This window comes from Monomorium pharaonis, chromosome 6 (assembly GCF_013373865.1).
Source record: "Monomorium pharaonis isolate MP-MQ-018 chromosome 6, ASM1337386v2, whole genome shotgun sequence".
Taxonomy (NCBI): domain Eukaryota; kingdom Metazoa; phylum Arthropoda; class Insecta; order Hymenoptera; family Formicidae; genus Monomorium; species Monomorium pharaonis.
Genome location: NC_050472.1, coordinates 19,493,768 through 19,512,367, shown reverse-complemented (window position 1 = coordinate 19,512,367; position 18,600 = coordinate 19,493,768). Strand labels below are relative to the sequence as shown.

At 41.4% G+C, this 18,600-nt stretch overlaps 1 protein-coding gene across 2 annotated transcripts in view; it reads left to right on the top strand.

The window, feature by feature from the left end:
- Positions 1-200: 200 nt before the first annotated feature.
- The window catches only part of LOC105831844 (methyltransferase-like protein 9), a 42,414-nt gene continuing 24,014 nt past the window's right edge, over positions 201-18,600 (top strand). For both annotated transcript variants that reach the window (XM_036288102.1, XM_036288101.1), the window contains exons 1-2: positions 201-642; positions 14,844-15,055. In XM_036288102.1, the coding sequence (XP_036143995.1) occupies positions 430-642; positions 14,844-15,055 (425 nt within the window). In that variant the 5' untranslated portion in view covers positions 201-429. The remainder of the gene's footprint in view (positions 643-14,843; positions 15,056-18,600) is intronic.

Genomic DNA, 18,600 nt, shown 5'->3' with positions numbered 1-18,600 from the left:
TAAACGCGGACCGGTACGAACCGCACACGATCTCTCGGGCGAGACGGACGCGTCGTGCAGTTTTCGAATCGATGACGTCACGCAAAAACGTTAAGGCTATCGACGAGGCGAGGCGCGGCGCGGTCGGTAAGTTGCCCCGCGGGCAGCCCCGGCGGGGAGCCTCGGGCGCGCGCCGCTTCGCGTCGCGCGGCGCCACCGTCGCAATATGGCCACGTGCTAAGCCGTGCGTGCGGTGTTTACGCGACGACGAAGGCGCGCCCGGATTTACCGTCGCGCCCGGTGGAATCGCGGCGCCGGGGGCCGCGACGATCCGGCGGCCTCGCGATCTCACGAGCGATGAACGCGCGCGTAGTGGCCGAGTGTCCGACGTGCCGAGCGTCGCGCGGCTGACAACAAGCAGGAGGAAGAGGAGGAGGAGAAGGAGGAGGCATGGCGGCCGCCGCGGACGAGACGTCGTCCCGGGCTGTCAGGTGCGCCTACGAGTGCCAGGACACCACCTGCAGCCTCGTCAACACCGGCGGCGGCGACGACGGGGCCGCGGTTCGCTCCGTGCGCAGCTACCGGCCGCACGGCAGCCTCGCCAGGGTGCTCTACGACAAGCGGAAGGCGGACGAGTGGCTCGCCGCGTACGACAAGCGTAAGGTGAGAGTGCGTGACCCCTCTCCGTCACGTGACACTTGTCCTTTCCGCGCTCTCGCGGGGAAGAAAGAAACGCGAGCGCCCGTTCCTGGGGACGCGAGTTAACCTTCCTCGCCTCGTCTTTCGTTGTCGTTAAAAGCGGCCGCGTGTCGCGCGGGGCAGCTTCTTCTCCTCCCGCGGCCGAGCCTGCTTCATCTCGCGACGAGCGTGCGCGCCTTCGACCCGCTCTGTCACGGTCGTTCGCCGTGTTTACCTCTCGCCTCGCGCCACGCGTCCGCTCCTCGGGTCGCCGCCGCCTGAGGTCACTCGTCACGTCAGTAGTCCCGGAGCCGCGGACGCCGCGCGATATAAATCGCGAAGGCCTTCTCCAATGCCCTGAATATATTGAGACGTACGGAAATCTGACGAATATAATAGCATGTTATTCGTCGAGCCGGAAATATGATAGAAATAAATGGAAGGAAAGGAAAAATATCGGAATTATTTCTGCGTTTATCGTGTCGCACAGAACTTTGAAGCTTGAGTGGTTGATAAAAAATTAATTGCCAATATACATATAATCATTTTTTACTTCGATAATTTCAACAAACTTTAATGTCTAATTTAAAACAGGAAATCCATTGAGATTAGTTTCATTTTGCACATAGGCACCTTTTCTTATCTTCACGATCTACACTTTGTGATACATGACAATTAATCTAATTTAATGACGTAAAAGCGGATCAAAATTTTCTTTTTTTTTTTTTATTTGAGATGGAGTAGTAAATGAAGTTACGCCGGAGCTGGGAACCGTTTTTAAGAAAATGTTGGCCTTAAATTAATTCCGGAATTAAGAGCGATTCTCGACGACTATATTAATTAACGTTACGATGAGCCGCGCGTTTCTTTTCCAAGACGCGCGGCTACGTGCACCGTGTACTTCTTTATTCCTCGTAATCACGTGACAGCGTAAAATTTAACGCGCAATTATACCGGTGCTCCGTCTTGCGCTCGCATGCCCAGTCCCCCGTCGATTACCCCTAATTTATGCGGCCGTAAATTAATTACGATTTCCCAGAAACCTCCCACCGTCAATTTTACGACGGTGCCCGCGGGCATCTCTCTCTCGGGCGCTAACAAAGATTTTTTTTTCCGAGAAACGAGGTTCTGAAATCTGCGCGAGAGAGAGAGAGAGAGAGAGAGATAAAGAGAGTCCCGGACTCTCCCGCGCGGGCCACCGGGGGTAATTGGGCGGCCGGGGGGAGGGGGGGAGGAAACCTGGCGATGCACGGCGGGACCACGGGACCGCGTGAGCGCGGGCAAAGGGGGAGGGAAAAGGGCAGTAATAATTAGTACAATTACCGCACAAGGCCAACCACTGGCTACCCTCCCTCCCCCTCCCCCCTCCTCCACTCGGATAACCGGCGGGACGCGGAGCTGCTCAAGAGTCAAGACCGCGCTCGGTAATTACGGGATAATTACGTCCTCGATATTCCTGAAACATCCTCGGGGCCGCTTCGGGCACCGTCGTCCACCGGCGTCCATCGCCGGGTCCTCTCTCCGCCGCGCTTTCCCTCTCCTATTTATAATTACGGCGACGGGAGAGGAGAGTCCACGCCAATTTAACTCGCGGGGAGTCACGATTGCGGGTTGCCCCGCTATGACGATCGAGGCGAAAAATGCGCGAGCTCCGGAATCATCGATCTGAGATGTGTATATGTGTGTCTGTGTGCGTCTATAATTGAAGCCACAAACACGGGAAATGTTACGCGCGGGACATCTCTCGGGTTAAAGTATTTAGAAGGTGAAGTGTCGCACGCGCGCTTCTTATATTAAAATATCACGTCTCTCACATGCTTTACTTCTGATGCTGTTAAACAGATAAATAAGAAGTTTCAGTCGTTTTATTTTACTTCTCTTCGTAGAGGAGTTTGTGACCATGAACTGTAGAATTATATTATAATTCCATAGACATTCGTAAATTTGCGAGATAATAGTAAACGAGTTTTATCGTTTTTATCATTTTTGAAAAATTAAATGATAAATTATTAATTATTGCTTATTGAATAAGCAAACTTGCCTATTTGTCAATAAATTTGCCATGTCGAGTATTACTTAAGCGCGTGCGCACACAACTGATGTTTTATTTATTTATTATATTTTTTGCAACTATTATCTCTGGAGAGTTCTAACAATCTTGACTCAATTGCTCTAGCACTTACAACTTGTTTGATATGCGATTGATATTGCATTGTAAATAATATTATACATATATGTGGATGTAATATTTAACATGTTTTAAATTTTGCTAAATTTGCATAGCAATTCACTAGGTATTCTTTGTACAAAAATACGTATTGAAGATATTACCAAAATATAATTTAGAATATAATTTAATATGAATAAAAATTTAATTTTATTATTGATGCTTTATTTGAATTTGATTCGCACGTAATACGATAATGCCATAAACACGGAATTGGCAGGTACAACTCATTAAATGTTCATTATTTCAATCATTACGTATGCAGTGTATAACACGAATCGTACGCTATATTCCTGCGATTATTTCTACATAAATAGAGAGATAACGTTATCTGTTAATATATCGTTATCAAGCGTCGACGAAATCGTGCACTATGTTGTTTCGGTAATATTTTTCCATCTTCGCTTAATTCAACTTAAGGCTGATATCATCTTTCCTAAGTTTCAACAGTTATATCTTTACGTGTCTTATTTCGCCTTTTTAACAGTAAATTACTTGCTTGATTTATTGCAAAATTGTATACTTTAGGATATTTTCCATATTTTGAAAAATTTTTTTATTTACACATTTTTTATTTACATTTTTTTTTTTAATTATACTTATTTTTATTATATTTTAGTGATGATACTATGATGAGCATTTGGATTTACAACGTTTCTATATTGTTCTTGTTGAACTGACATTATTAACTCTCTAAATCTTAATCAGTGGATATTCACTGATTCGCAGTGGCGTACTTATAACTGTGATAATCAGTGAATATTCATTAGTGTATAGTCACTGAAAGATCAGTGTATTTCCACTGATGTGGTCGAGTTTTCACTAAATGTGATTTAGAGAGAATGTATAAAGTTTGATAGGGACCTAAAACTAAGGTCGAAACGTCTTAATATCAATAACATCAGTTGTATCAGTTGAGTCGGCATTAAAAAAATCCTTTCTATTTTTTTTTTTAATTTGTACGCACATTAATTCTAAAATTTTTCCAGTTCTCTAAACCTTTTTAAAGGTTTCCAGAAGGCATAAAGTATTAACAGAATTGTACAAAAATGGTATAATATAAATGTATAATATTAAGATCTATTAGAACATATAATGTACAGGAGTGAGATTTGTATTTTTTTTTTCCCGAACGAAGGATCGATTCTACTTTTGTGAAGGACATTATTTGATTAGATAAATTTTTATCCCGGAGTGCTAATTTCGAGAGTTTTGTTCTTCGACGGCAATCCTTTAAAATTCTCCAGAGAAATTTCTCTCTTCGGGAGAGCTACTCTTAACTAGATTCCGCCTTTTCCACGAAACTCTCCGCAATCTCGCTCAACGAGAGTGAATCTCGAGTTACATATGAAGTTACGGTCGAAATTACATTCTTAGATCAGGCTCATCTCTTCTGCTGGAATCGGACAATCCGGTCGCATTTCGTTCGTCAAAAAGGGTGAAAAAAGAAAAGAGGCAAAGGGGGGGGGGCGAGAAGGAAAACAACGGCGGCTTTTATCTTCGTATTCCTCACGAAGACACCTCCCGCGCGTCCCCCCTTCCACCCTCCGGGCTACGTTTCCCGCCACCTCGCGAGACGCGCGGAGCGAATCGATCTCGACTCCGACGACTGCGGCGCGTACGACTCGTGCAGGTGCTCACGGGAGAAGGGAAGAATCCTATTCGGTCGCGTGAAACGAGAAATTTGAATTTCGAGCGGTGGCGGGAGGGGTGGCGACGGCAGGGAAAGGGAAGGTGGTGGGTTGCCCCCGCGAGGTTTTCCCCTCCCCGCGAAATCGACGCGAGACATCACTTTGCGTCCCCGTCCGCCGCCGCCGCCGCCGCCGCCGCCGTCGTCGTCGTCGAAGTCGACGTCGTCGTTCAGGAACGAGACGCGCTCTAATATCCCCCAGCAAAGTCTAAAAACTTTGCTCCTAGCCCGGACGTGGCGTAGTGTTGATGCGGCGGCGGTTGCTCCGCTCCGATGTTTTAAGCTTTTAAAAAGGGCTCACGACACAACGTTCGCGCATCTCTCTCGATGGATCGAGAGGAAGGGATAAAAGGGGGCGAGAGAGAGAGAGAGAGATAGAGAAAGACAGAATGTTGCGCAGGGCGCTGCTTTGAAATATTAAGTGACTGATGGATGAGGCTTTTGAGGGGGAGGAAAGAGGCGAGAGAGCCCCGGGGGAGGGGTGAAGGAGAAGGACGCGCGCAAGACAAGTATATCTCGTCGTTACTTCTTGTTTGCCCTTCGCCCGTTATCCTACCCTTCCGACCCCTATTTTGCTCCTTTCTTTTTTCTCGCGCCCTTCCAACCGAGCGTACGTCCCATTTCTTAGGAATCTTAATTATGCCACACATGATCATGGTGATTATCAATGTCAATCAGTTTCTGAGTTGTCAATGCGCAATTGAGGAGTATTTCACAAATAAATGTAAAAAAATTAAATTTTTGGGAAACAAAAAACTTTTCAACTTTTAAACCGTTTATTGTATATACTAATTTTTTTTCCAAACATGTAATAAATAAACGAACAGAATTTTAGATTTTGATTAATATTTCGAAGATCCATTAAAAAAAGTCTTTGAATTTATTTGGTTCTTGCAGGCATTTTATATTTACTATTTACTTAATGTTTTAATTTTTTTTTATAACATTGGTATAATGAGATAAACACAAAAAAGGAAATATGCCTTAAAATATAAATAACTTTATACTTTTTTTACCAATTATTTGCTATTCTACTAGAATATTAAACGTTGAACTCTTTTCTGTTTTATTTTTATTAAGGTAAAGTCACTCACGATATGATAGAGAACGATTTTGCGCCATAACTTAGATTTAAAAAAAAGAATTTATTATTTCAATTATATTAGTACTCACGATAATGTCGAGCGGAAACAGAAAGAACAAGAAGAAATAATCGATAGTTATGAGGAAAGAAACAAACAAAAATAATCACTATTTATCGCATTATTATTTGATAATATTTTATATGACTTATTAAGTGTACACAAAGAAAATTTCATATCAAAAATTATTGTGTACGTTATTAGCCACGGACCATAAAAAGAAATTTCAAGGAATTGTACGATAAATAGTATTTTCATAATTCCTTTCTCAATCCACACTAATCAGTAATAATTTTTGCTATAAAATTTTTTTCCGTATATATTATTTCAATTATTTATTTATTATTTTTACGCATATAAGAACAATTTTACTATTTGGTAACATCTCTTTTATTATTACCTTTATTCTATTATTAATTAGTTTCTACAAGTCTATCTTTTGTCACGTTAATCAATCTATTCGATATCATAATTTTTTATCGACCGATCGAATAACATCAGTAATCCGACTTGTTATCAATCAGAATCCGCATAACCGCGGGCAAATTTATGGCACATGTGTTACACTACACTTGCATCGATGCTCCAACGCGCTAGAAGAAGGCTCGACGCTTCGCGGAAGTATATTCTTCATGGAACGTGAAACGATCTGTTACGATATGATTACAATTTGCGTAACATTTTACGGACGCGGACGATATTCACGCCACGATCCTGCCGATCGCGCCGTAGACGTTAAAGCGAAACCTATCGTGTAGCACGCATGAGCGCCGCTATAATGGTATTCATTACGCGACTTATTCGCGAGAACGTAAAAATGAAAAAAGGAAGAAACAGCTGCGACTAGATGCGCTATCGCGGCGGGTTATAGGGAAGATTGTTTGGGGAAACCGACAGCGGATGATACTTACGTCCCGCAACGCGTTTATGGCCCGGCGCAATGGTCCGGAGTCTCTTTCTCTCGCGCCTGGCCGACTTGTGGTCATCGCGAAAGAGGATCTCGACATCTCGGGATCCGCGATAAATCCGGATGGCCGGAGGATCTCCGCTTATCGTGCCGTATAATCGCACGTGGCTCACCGCGCCCGCGGACCGGTTAAGTCAGAAAACTGATTTCTTGCGGACGTCGCGTAGATGGACGTAATTAAGAGTTTTTCCGTAATGAGAGAGAGAGAGAGAGCCCACGCGGAAAACGTCTGTCTTCTTTCTTCCTTTTGCCAATATTAATTGATTCTGCTGCTCGTTAATATTCAACTTGTAACGAGACGAGCGCGCCTGTGTGCTTGAGCCGCGAGGAACGTCGGGGATTCCTGGAAAACAGGACTTTGTGACTGACAAATGAGATCGCGCGTGCGCGGAGGGAAGTAGTACCGGTTTCCCCCGGGTGGAAATGATACCTTGGCGAAGGTAACGCGGAAGGATACGCTTTGTGCGCCGCCGAAAGTTCGCGCGCGAGGCTTGAGATCCGGATTTTCAGGCGCCGACTTTAAAATAGCGGGGAACATCGACTTCGCCGAGGAAGTCGGCGACGCGGCGGAGAGATGAGAGAGATCTCGTTAGCCCCGTTTTCTCGGGGCTTTTTATTTCGTCCTATCTCTTAGTTTTACGAGGGTAATTTCTTATAGTTGCGACCCGTGCTGTATCCGAAACGGAGGAGGAGAAACGCGAGGAAACGGGGGAAATACGCGGATCTATTTGATGTATTTATTCGACAGAAAAATAATACTGGCACCCACACGTACGAACTTCTAGACACCTGAACAACCTGCGTATCTTTGCAGATCACGTCTTTGTTGTAAATTGTGTACAAGATGAGCAGTATTTTCTATTATAAAAAAATATTTCTTTAAATGAATACATCGCGAGTAAGTTCACAAATCCTGATTCTAGATCCAATATTGAGAGAAAGATTTCTTTAGATTTAATAAAATTTATTAGAAACAAAGAAATATGAGTAGTATTCTTTGAAATAATCGAACAAAACGGTTTATTAAATTTAAAGAAATCTTTCTCTCTGTGCACAATTTAATTTATATACTAATTATTCAAGACAATAACCCATTGAACGAAGAGCTAACTTTTTATATATTGACTTGACCCTTTCTCACTTGCCAATGAAAAAATAATTGAGGAAAAAAACCTTTTAACAGAGGACAAAACTATTGTTTAAAAGCATCAAAGAAAAACTAACTATCTCGACAATATCTGCTTTTAACTTACCAACATGCGATCTTTTATTATCTGCTTATTTATTAATCTTTATGCATTAATGTAATTACTTAAATTATATTTGTGTATACTTATAATAGACTAAGTTTAGTTACAACGTTTTGTTTATCGTGTTAGTAGGTTAGGAATCAATAAAGGTCTTAGTGGCATTCAATAATAGCTCATCTTATGACCGCATTTTGACCTATCTTTAATAATTTTCTAAAAGTCGTCTTTAACAATCGTTCTTATTTATTTTCTAAAAGTATTTCAGTTGTTCAAAATGAAAATTTAAGATTGAACTATACACGGAGAGAATTTTCTCTTAAAATTTACTCTCAAAATGTAGTAATTATAAGATAATGTGTTAACTCAAGGAATTTTACTATACATTTTAGTAAAATTTACCAAAAGTATAGTAAAATTTACTATACCTTTAGTAAAATTTATTAAAAGTATAGTAAATTTTACTGAAAAGTATGTTAAAATTGCTCGAGGTTATCCCACAATTATCAAATTATGAGGGTAAATTTTAAGAGAAAATTCTCCCCGTGTATAAAAAAAACACATTATTTACCACGGCCATTATCTCTACCGTTATTTCGAAGGTGTTTTCCTGGATCCGCATTTGCGCCTCTCTTTTCGGCGTAAACGAACTGATATTCTAGGCGCGGCTGGCCTCGTTAGCCGATTGTCGATCTCGATGAAAACTCCTCACGGTTAGTTACACCGCCGTTGCTTTCCCAATCAAGACACTCGCGCTCCCTTCGTGTGATTTTTACGAAAGGGGTACCAGCTTTGCTTCGCGCTTCTTTAGTTTTCCACCGGCTGCACCTCATCAAATTTTTCCTCGGGCGTTCAATAAAATTTCGCAAATCGATTTCTCGATGTAGAAATTCTCGCGTTATCTTTCGGTGCACCTTTAAATTATTCTCTTCATTAAACACAACAGAGGTAAAATATCAATTTCATCAAAAATACAACCGGAAATGTTACATCCTCCCCCCCCTCCCTCCCAAAAAAATGTTTCCTCCCAAAATCAAGAGAAAGATAGTACAAACACAATTGTCTTACAAATACAGAAATCCACTATTCGCTGCTTCTTTTGTGCTGCACGCAAAAAGAGGCCACTCCGCTTCAAATCAACATATATATTCTTTTTTAAAACCGTTAGAATAACATATCCTAAATTTGTGATAAATCCTTTACTTTATTGAAAGAGGAATATGTTTGTAAGACGTTAAGCTTAGAGTATGGGAAAAATCAATCACTTTGAACGCAAGATACTTTTTTGGGGGTGTAACTACAGAAACATGACGTTCGATTGCATAAAGTTCCTCGCAGACTTTGCAAATTATTTTTCGCAGTAATAAAACTTATCTACTTATCAACTCCGAGCAATCTTATCCTCTAAGTATCTTATCTTCGTAACGCTCTCCGACTTCCATGCGTGAACATTCGACGTACGTTCTACCGTTCGAACATAAGTTCTAATTCCAATTCCCGAGCGATCGAACCTCCCTTTGTGAGGCGCAGAAATCTCGTCGCGTGCCCTCGCATCTGGAGAGAAAGCTCTCTTTCGCCGGTGGGAGGGAGGGGGAGGAAAAAAATCATCCGGTGGACGGGAGCTCTCCGGTTCCTCTCTCACGGCGCCGATATAACGCCTGTCGGCCCGCCGCCACCCTGTGGCAGCAATAACATAATGGCGCGGGAAGGGAATGCGTTTGACTCGCGATCCAACACGCCTCAGGAATCCGAGGAGTCCCGCGTAGTCGTGCGGCCAAACATCTCCAGTATTTCGCGCGGAAAGCATAAACCGCTCGACGATGTTGTTTATCGTTCACAGTTCGCGCCAGGTTTACGCGTGCCCCGCTCAATTTTCTACCGCACAGGAGGAGGAAGAGATCTCGAGAAAGGAGAAAGAAACGGACTCGAGCGATGCTGAAGCGGTCTGTCGGATAATAGGTTTTGAATTATTGAACAAATCTTTTATCTTTTCCTTTGTGATAACAAACATTTAACTTGTATGTTATTTTATTTCTTAAAAATTGTAATAGTTAAAAAGCAAATTAAGTGGACCTTATTCAATCCAGATATTTTACGAGAAATGAAGCAATTATTGAGACCTGAAATCCTTATTGATTTAGGTTAATTGTAACCGTAACTTTTAATTTAAAATCTTAATTCAGACTTTAATTATACGAGCAATATAATATAAAGATTAAAAAATAGATTTTAATATTGTGAAAAATATTTCTTATACATTTATATTTATCAGCAATTTTGTGTTTCTATTCAGATTAAAAAGAAGCTGAAAAATCAAGACTCAGCAAATTGCGATACGTAACGCACGAAACCAATTCGGTAAATGCATATCAATTCAGCGAACTCGTGTCGCGAAAACACAGTCCGATCGTCCGAATGATAGCCCGGCACGTTACAGTTTACACTTCCGCAGTTTACGTCTTACAAGTTTTCCCATGCATCGTTTCGTGCCGGCATAAAGCGATGCATAACCGACTCTCTCGGACGGGAGTGCGCCTTCGTACATAACTCCGCGATGATCAACAGACTCTGCCCGCGGATCTCAAATCGTAGAGCGAGACTCGACGTTGTTACAGAGCGAACAGCGTAATCGCGTAAGCGTTCACCCCGTTATTTTGCATTTGAGAATTGTGTAAAATCGCATCCTCACTCTGGCATTCTCAACAACGCATTCCTCGATATCGCAATATTCCCCATCGAAACTTTTCGCGTATATAGAACTAAAGTACTATGAATTCTAAAAATTCGCAACGGCAATCTTTTCGTTGAAGGATTACTCTACCTATTTCTATTGAATTCTTTGAATCAACAATTAAGTAGTACGCTGACTGTCGAATATGAGGAGATTAATTGTCGACCTATAACATGAACGCCGATTCGACTTTTGGAGGAAAAAAAATTTTTTATTATGTGATTCTTACTTACAGAAAAATTTATTCTTATGCTAAGAAAAGCAGTTTTTATTATTAATTTTTTTTTTTTTTAGATTTCTTTTTTTAAGTAACGGTTATCTTTGCAGAGAAGTTATCTCCTTGATGAATAATCTTACAACACACTTATTATTTACTTAAAACGAGTAAGATTTACTTAAAATACACTTCTGCGTACACTCAGAAAAATATGTACTTGAATGAAATAAATATCAATTATTTAAAATAATTCATAAGTTTATATACCCGCAAATCTGTAAGTTCGTCATAAGTAACAAATTTATTTTAAATACATTTTCAATCATAGTAATTTAATATACTTTAATTAAAAATATTAAATTAAAATAAAAATTTGATTTACTTCTTACTTTTTTCAATTCAATTTTGTAATAATCTTTGAGAAAGAGTATAAAATCTCTTTTTATTTTTATATGAAAATGAGTTTTTTTTTAATTTGTGACACGTATATTTCAAGACTATTATCAAGAAAATATTCTTTATTGAAGATAACGTGTAAATATTATAAGGAAAAAATAAATTGAATAATCGCTTTTCTTGGCAATAGAATAAATAATTTTTTGTGTATAATAAAAACGTAATTAAGTTGTAATTAAAATAACATGTTCTCGGGACAAAATTATCTAATTGACGGTCAACGTGTCAAATATTCATAAGCGCTACGAAAAATAGAAATTGCCGCGATTGTCGTGATTGTCTCAAATTCGTACATCAATGACATATGTGTGTATGAGTGCGTATCTCGCGAGGATCTCGAGGTCGAGGGCGTTATTTCGCCCGTTCGTCGCGGTGAGCGCGCGACGTTGATTTAGATGGCTGCGATTTCCGAGTCGGCTACTTGTTGTCGGCTGCCGAGAGGCGCGATTGGTGCGTGGCTACACGGGCTACCACGGAAGGCACAGTGGTAGCGGTCGATTGTCTCTCGTTCTCCGTCTGCGTTTCTCCGACGGATCCTTTCTTCCTTCCCCTAGATCCCGACGAGACCGCTGCGCAGAAAGTCGCCACTAATGACACGAAGAGGAATGCTGTCCGGCAGCGGCAGTAGCAGCAGCAGCAGCAGCGCGCGCGACCATGTCGGTAGCCATTTGTAATGCCCCGGGGGGAAAAAGTCGAATCAAAGTGTGATGACGTGGGGTGAGCGCGTTGGGCTACCTGCAATTAGCGACACACGCTGGTAGCCATAATTAAAATTGCACGCGCGGCGTCCCCCTTTTGCCTTCGCGTCGTGTCGCGAAGGTGTTCACCTTCACACTTCCACGCACCGCGTGGATTTCTTTGTTTCGGTATGCCACCCTCGAGATGGTCCATGACGATGGCGCTTTTTACGTCAGGAGAAGACAGAGCAAGGCACCAGCGCGTCAAGAGAGATGAAGATACTCGCGTATTTCGATAAACGTTTGATCTCTTTTGAAGGTTTTAAGTCTAATCTAAAAGCTCTAATCAAGTACCTTCAACTAATTAATTAATATAATACAATTATGTAATAATAATGTGTTCTAAACTATGAAAGGACTACATGGAGAGAATTTTCTCTTAAAAATTATCCTGAAAATCGTAGTAATTGTGGGACAACGTACATCTTAAAGAATTTACTGTACTTTTTTAAAAATTACTAAAATTTTAGTAATTTTTTAAAAAGTACAGTAAAATTCTTTAAGATGTTGTCTCACAATCACCACGATTTTCAGAGTAATTTTTAAGAGGAACTTCTCTCCGTGTAACGAACGTTGCACGCACGTTGCAATTCCCCAACAAACTCACGTCTGTAAACTACGATTGCAAGTAAGATTATATTCGTTTAAATTTTGCGATTTCATTGTGCATTACAAAAATATTTTGAATCATCCAAAAAGGTATCAACCTCTCCCGGGAAGGCTATGGAAGACGTAAAAGGAAGGAGAGGCTCTCGCTTCGAAACACGATTACTCATCCGGCATCGATCGGGAGAGCGCGCGTTTTGCGAAAGTTCTCCCATACCTTAAGTAACTCGAGGTGTTACATCGCGGGCATCTTGTCGAATGCCGGTCAGGCTGCTCGGTCCCTGGAACAAGAAACGCGACGATCCGTCGCGCCTCCGCCCGGTGGACGATGACAAAGTCGATCGGTCCAGGGACTTGGTGGTGCGGGGAGGTGCGCCGAGCCCGTTAATTCACCGCCGCGCGGCGAGAAGAGCGGACTGTTTTAATTAGAGAATCTAATTGATGGCCGGCTACGCGGCCGCGGCAACCGGGCGATCCATAAACGACTTCTTAGGGCCGCGCGCACCTGGGCACCACGGTGTTAATTACTCTCCTTCTGTGGCGAGGTCCTTCCATCTCCCGGCTTTTTTTCCCCGCCGGCTTCTTCATCCTTTTTCGAGCTCTCGACTGTATACCGTCGGGAGACGAGAGAGAAGGAGAGAGACGATCGGACGAGAGACACAGAGACGAGAGCGGAAAGAGGACGGGAAGAGGGAAGCGAGAGGAAACGAGACGGAGGAAGACAGCGGCGAGAGAAAATGAGGGAGCGGGAGAGGAGCGGAGAGGGCGAGCAACAAGTGTCCCCCGTCGCGAGGCGCAAAAGCATTCCTAATTACGCCCCTGCCCCGCTCGGAGCGAAACGAGACAAAAAGCGCCTTGATTACATTTTCGTATAATTTCATCGGCCGGCTCTCTCGCCATTAAGAGCCACCGCTCCGCGCCGCGCCACCGAGCGCGCGCGCAAATTAGATCGATTCCTTAATGCCCCGGGGCCGCGTAATTGGTTCTCATTCTCGGAAGCTGACGGTGAAATCGGATATCTGTCGTGTAGCGCAAGGCCCGGTGGACCAACCGACCGACCGACCGAACGGCCGAACGGCCGACCGGTCAACGTAATTGCTTTTCGGATTGTGTGGCGTTTCGCGGTTCTCCTCGAGGACGAGGACGAGAACGAGGACACGAACGAAAAGAATCGTTAATGTTGCGATACGCGGCTTCGATAATGAAGCGAAAAATGTTCTACGGACCGTGCGTCTCTCTTTTTCTTTTGATTGTAAGACGCCTTAATGAAATATAACATTTTGTGAGGTTTTTTTATTTTATTTATTTTTTTTTCGCGCATTGACGTGTCGAAACTGGACGACGACGACAGCGATATGTGTATTTTGCGAGAGAGAACGCGAGGGAAGGAAAAAATGAAAGAAGAAACCCAGCGGCGCGTAGGTAATTACGCAAACTCTCGAAATGTGTGAGAGCTTTCGAGGGGAAAATTGATCCGCGAGCGAGGGATATGTGTATCGTTAATATCGTAATACGCGGCCGTAATGAAGCGAGAAATACATTTTCGGCAGCCCGCCCGGTGGGACGTTAATGGAATATATACTTGGAACTTCACGAATTTTATTCCCGCAAATTGATGTAGTTTGTGCGGCAAGATGATTTTACCGATCAAATAATTTCGCCTGCAAAATTATGCAATATTCCGAGAAAATCAATTTTTATTATCCCTGATTACATTGTATTTTTATATGATACATTACGTTAAAAAAAAAATGTATATATGTATATGAAGATTCTTATAGAATTTTGTAAATAAATCCATATTTTATCACAAAAAATTCAATTTTTTTAACGTTATAAGACCGATTTTTTCCTCTCAATTCATGAAAATTATTATTGAATAACAAGGATATATTTTTCTTGATGAAACTATACAAAATTCTTTTATGTAAATAAGTTACGTCTTTAACGCTATATAATCTCACTACAATAATTATATTTTTGAAGATGAAGATATCCTCAAAACAAGAAAGTTTTCTTCTGTATAAAAACAAAACTAACAATTTACATTAATTTCATTCAATATTCATCATTCATTTATTATTTCATTCATTATTTAATAGTCCTGCGAAGACGAAATCTTGATGAAGAACAAGGCTAACAATTATGTTTATTTTTTTTTTCCAGTGGTACAGGGTAGACAAAACCAAGATCAGAGAAGATCTGCTGGATTCGTGGATCCCGCTCGGCACCGGTCCCAACGCCGACCAGCCCGACAAAGCCGCCGAAATTTTCCTCGTGAGATCCGCGGAGAGATCCGACTCGCTGCCCTTGCAGGCCTGGCACTCGTTAGCCAGGTCGGCGTTATCCTGGTTCATCAGTCGAACGTCCATAAACGGGTAAGTGCCCATTACGCTGTTTCGTATTGATTTTTCCGCGAGATATCTCGATATCGCGACGCGCGGATCTTGCTGGATCTGATTTCATTTCCTCCACAAATCCCATAACGAGGAAGACGATAGCCTGTTTGTCACCGAGAATCCGCGTTGCTCGGAGGAATGTAAATCTTTCGTTTTCACCTTTCGTGTTATCGCTTTTAAAATAAATTCAAGTAGGTAGATATTTTTGTACGGTTGATAACAGAGGGACACTTCAGTTTTTCGTTATCTATATGTACTCTCTTCTGATAGATAATATCTTCTCTGCGCATAGATAAGAATCAATTTTCTTTCAAGGTATAAACATGGAATATAAGTCGTGTGGAGCACAATAATTAGTTTCTTGTTTTATAGTTCCCTAAATAAAAAGTAAAATACACTGTTAAACTCGTAGTATCAAATTTTATTCAATTAAGTCATTCTTACGATTTTATAAATTGCCACTGCTTCTACCCAATAAAAAGGTTTAAATTTAGCAAATCAACGAAGATTAAATTTTAAAAAATCAACGATACATTGTGTAAGTATTTACTCAATGTTAGTCAAATTGACTACTTTATTTAGTCAAATTAATCGAATATTGCGTAGGAGCAATGGCGACTCAATGTAAATTAACAGTGTATAACACTGTGTGTTTAATTGTTATATAATAATTTATGTTTGCGTTCGATGTAGAGCAACGAAACAGTGCGAATGAGAAAACTACGCGTCGCTTGATACTCGTTGAATTCGCGTGACGCCTAACGACATCTACAATAGACAATTCCGATAGCTTCTGTATGACGATCCGTCCTCCTCTTCTACGCGCGAAGATCAGAGTGTACTTATATCAAGTGGACTCCGGTGGCTGCATGCTATCTGTATGCTAGGGCAAGGCCGAGGGCCCTCTCTCGCTGAAGGCGAGATCGTTTGCGAGGTGATGAAAGGGGGCCTTCCCTTCTCGCCGGTTAATTAATAACCACGGAGATACAATCTCCGCCTATCTCGCTGTCCGCTGCGAGGCTCGACAAGCTGGTGGCAAAGGCCCTGGCATGGCCGCGGGTCGGTCAGGCGGCGAGGTGGGCCGTGGGGGCCCCCGGTGCCGGGATGGAGGAAGAGAGACGGGACGAGAGAGCGAGGCAGCGCCGTGGTTATTGATGGCCAGCTTTGTTTGCCCCCCGAACCGTTTATTAAAATCCAGCGTGGGTGATTAACCTCTCCCCCCTCCTCCCCCTCCCCCCCCCGGCTGCGTCGTCCTGCCGGCTACCAGGCAACGGCAACCAGGCACCTCCACACCTCCAGCCGCGCGTAGGTTCGTGTTACGTGTGTATGCGGGCATCGGGAACCGTTTATTAAAATTTCTCCTCGACGCGCGACTAGCCGCGGCTACTAGGCGTGACACCGCCGCTGTCGGTTTCGAGAGACAGATTGCCCCAGCGAATGCACAGAAGACCCGACAGTCCTGCCTAAGGAGGAGTGCCCTTGAGCCGCCGGATATTCGGCGGTGCGAATTTCAGAGTGGATGTCGCAGTTAACTAAGATTAATCAGCTTTTCGAGAGCGTGTAGGAAATCCCGCCCCTTCGCAAAATCTGTTACGGATTTCGAAGATTTTTCTTGTCTTTTACTGTTTTTTTTTTTTTTTTGTACACATGCTTTTGCACTTATGTTACAATATTTCTTCTCTAATTTATAGAGTAATTTTTCGTTTGATTTACATAATTATGCAAAGGAAAATAATTGAGCGTAATTAATAAAATAAGACCACAATATGTATTAGTCATATTAGATTAACTGATTCTAATTGGCACAGAAGATAAATTATATATACACATATTATTTGATTTTTATATATGTAACTTATAGAAGCAATATATTAGCTTTGATATGTAAAATGTAAAATACAAAAATTTAAATCCAATCGCATTGTGCCGCAGAAGCGCGAAATGTAATTCACGTTTGCCAGCCAAGACGCAAATGATTTAATAGCCGGGAAACGAATTTTATTTTTTATTGAATCGTTAGTTCTATGACACAAAGCGATCTCTTTCCGAATTCGGTGCAACTCAATCACGTCCAGGCGGTAACGGGCAACGTTCTCGCATTGCGGTCGAGGCACGTCGAGGAACTTTAGTCACGGTGGTACCAGCTGATCGAAAACTCGACGAGTTTACTACTGGCAATCACACTTAGGTATTTGTCTTCGTCATCGCCGAGACGCACGTAATTAAACCCTTTCGCCACGCCATCACGAACCCTCCCTTCCTCTGGACGCGAATTGATTGGTGTAATAATCACCGATATACCACATTGCGAGTCAATAATGCCGGTCACGCGTATTCGAACCGAATGTGAGTTCAGTCTTGAAAAAAAGTTTCGATATATAACTCTCTATAAATAAAATAAATATATACAAAATAAATTTCTGTAATATATCGCTGCAAATGTAAAAGAATGGAACTATAATTCCAGGATATGTGAAATGTGTATCTGTAGTTTTACTCGTGCATATTACTTCGTGAAAAAAGTATTTCATCTTTTTTATGAACTTTCACCTTGAAGTTTTAATTAACGAACACGTATTTCGAAATTGCTCTTGATAATTATACTTTGTAGCGCGGTGTCTACGTATATCGAGCCCGGTATAATTTCGTGAAGTCGGCGATTTATGAAGAATTTTCTTGTCAGAAGTTTATAAATGGTTTTTCAATTCCGCCGAGCGACAATCGACCTCGGATTACTAAATAATTACCGATAATTACTTGTAATTATGTCCGACCTGTAATTACAGTCACACGCGATTCGAGAAATGATCAAATCCCTTCGCCGCGTCGTGACGTCAGAACAATTTAATTCGTATTAAACAGTAATTAACAGTAATTGCTCGCAATTTTATCAAGCGTGCAATTATGGTACATTGCAAGAAATCGAAATAAGATTATGAAAACTGTAATGATATCGTCGACAATATCCGTTCAATTTCGTAACGTATATATATATATATGTCTGAAATTTTCTTAACGTGCCTTATCTAATTATAACTGCTTCTTTATCCTGTAATATCGCGCGGAATCCTCACGATATTACATTCTTGTATAAATTCGAGAAACGCTGTTATCTAGCAATGCGTGTAAAAAGGAACTGTAGCCAATTATGAATAATGATCGCGCAACTATATCGAATCCAGAGTCGGAGTTATAGTCGGAGTTATATCGGCTTTACTTTTTATTAGACTCATTCTTTCTTTCACATTTTTATGAGATACACGATTTATTATAATATTAATATTAACAAAATAAAACAACCAAGTTATAATATAATATTAAATATTATATATTATATATAAATAATATAATATTATAAAATTAATATTAAGATAAAAGTAATATTAATAAGATAAAACATATAAGATAAAAAATGCGATTATTGTAAACAACTATAAGTGTTTGTAAAGTTGCAGATTCGTAATTTTCAAGATCGCATCTTGGAATTAATGCGATTCGAGAGGATGTCGGATATAAAGGGTCTA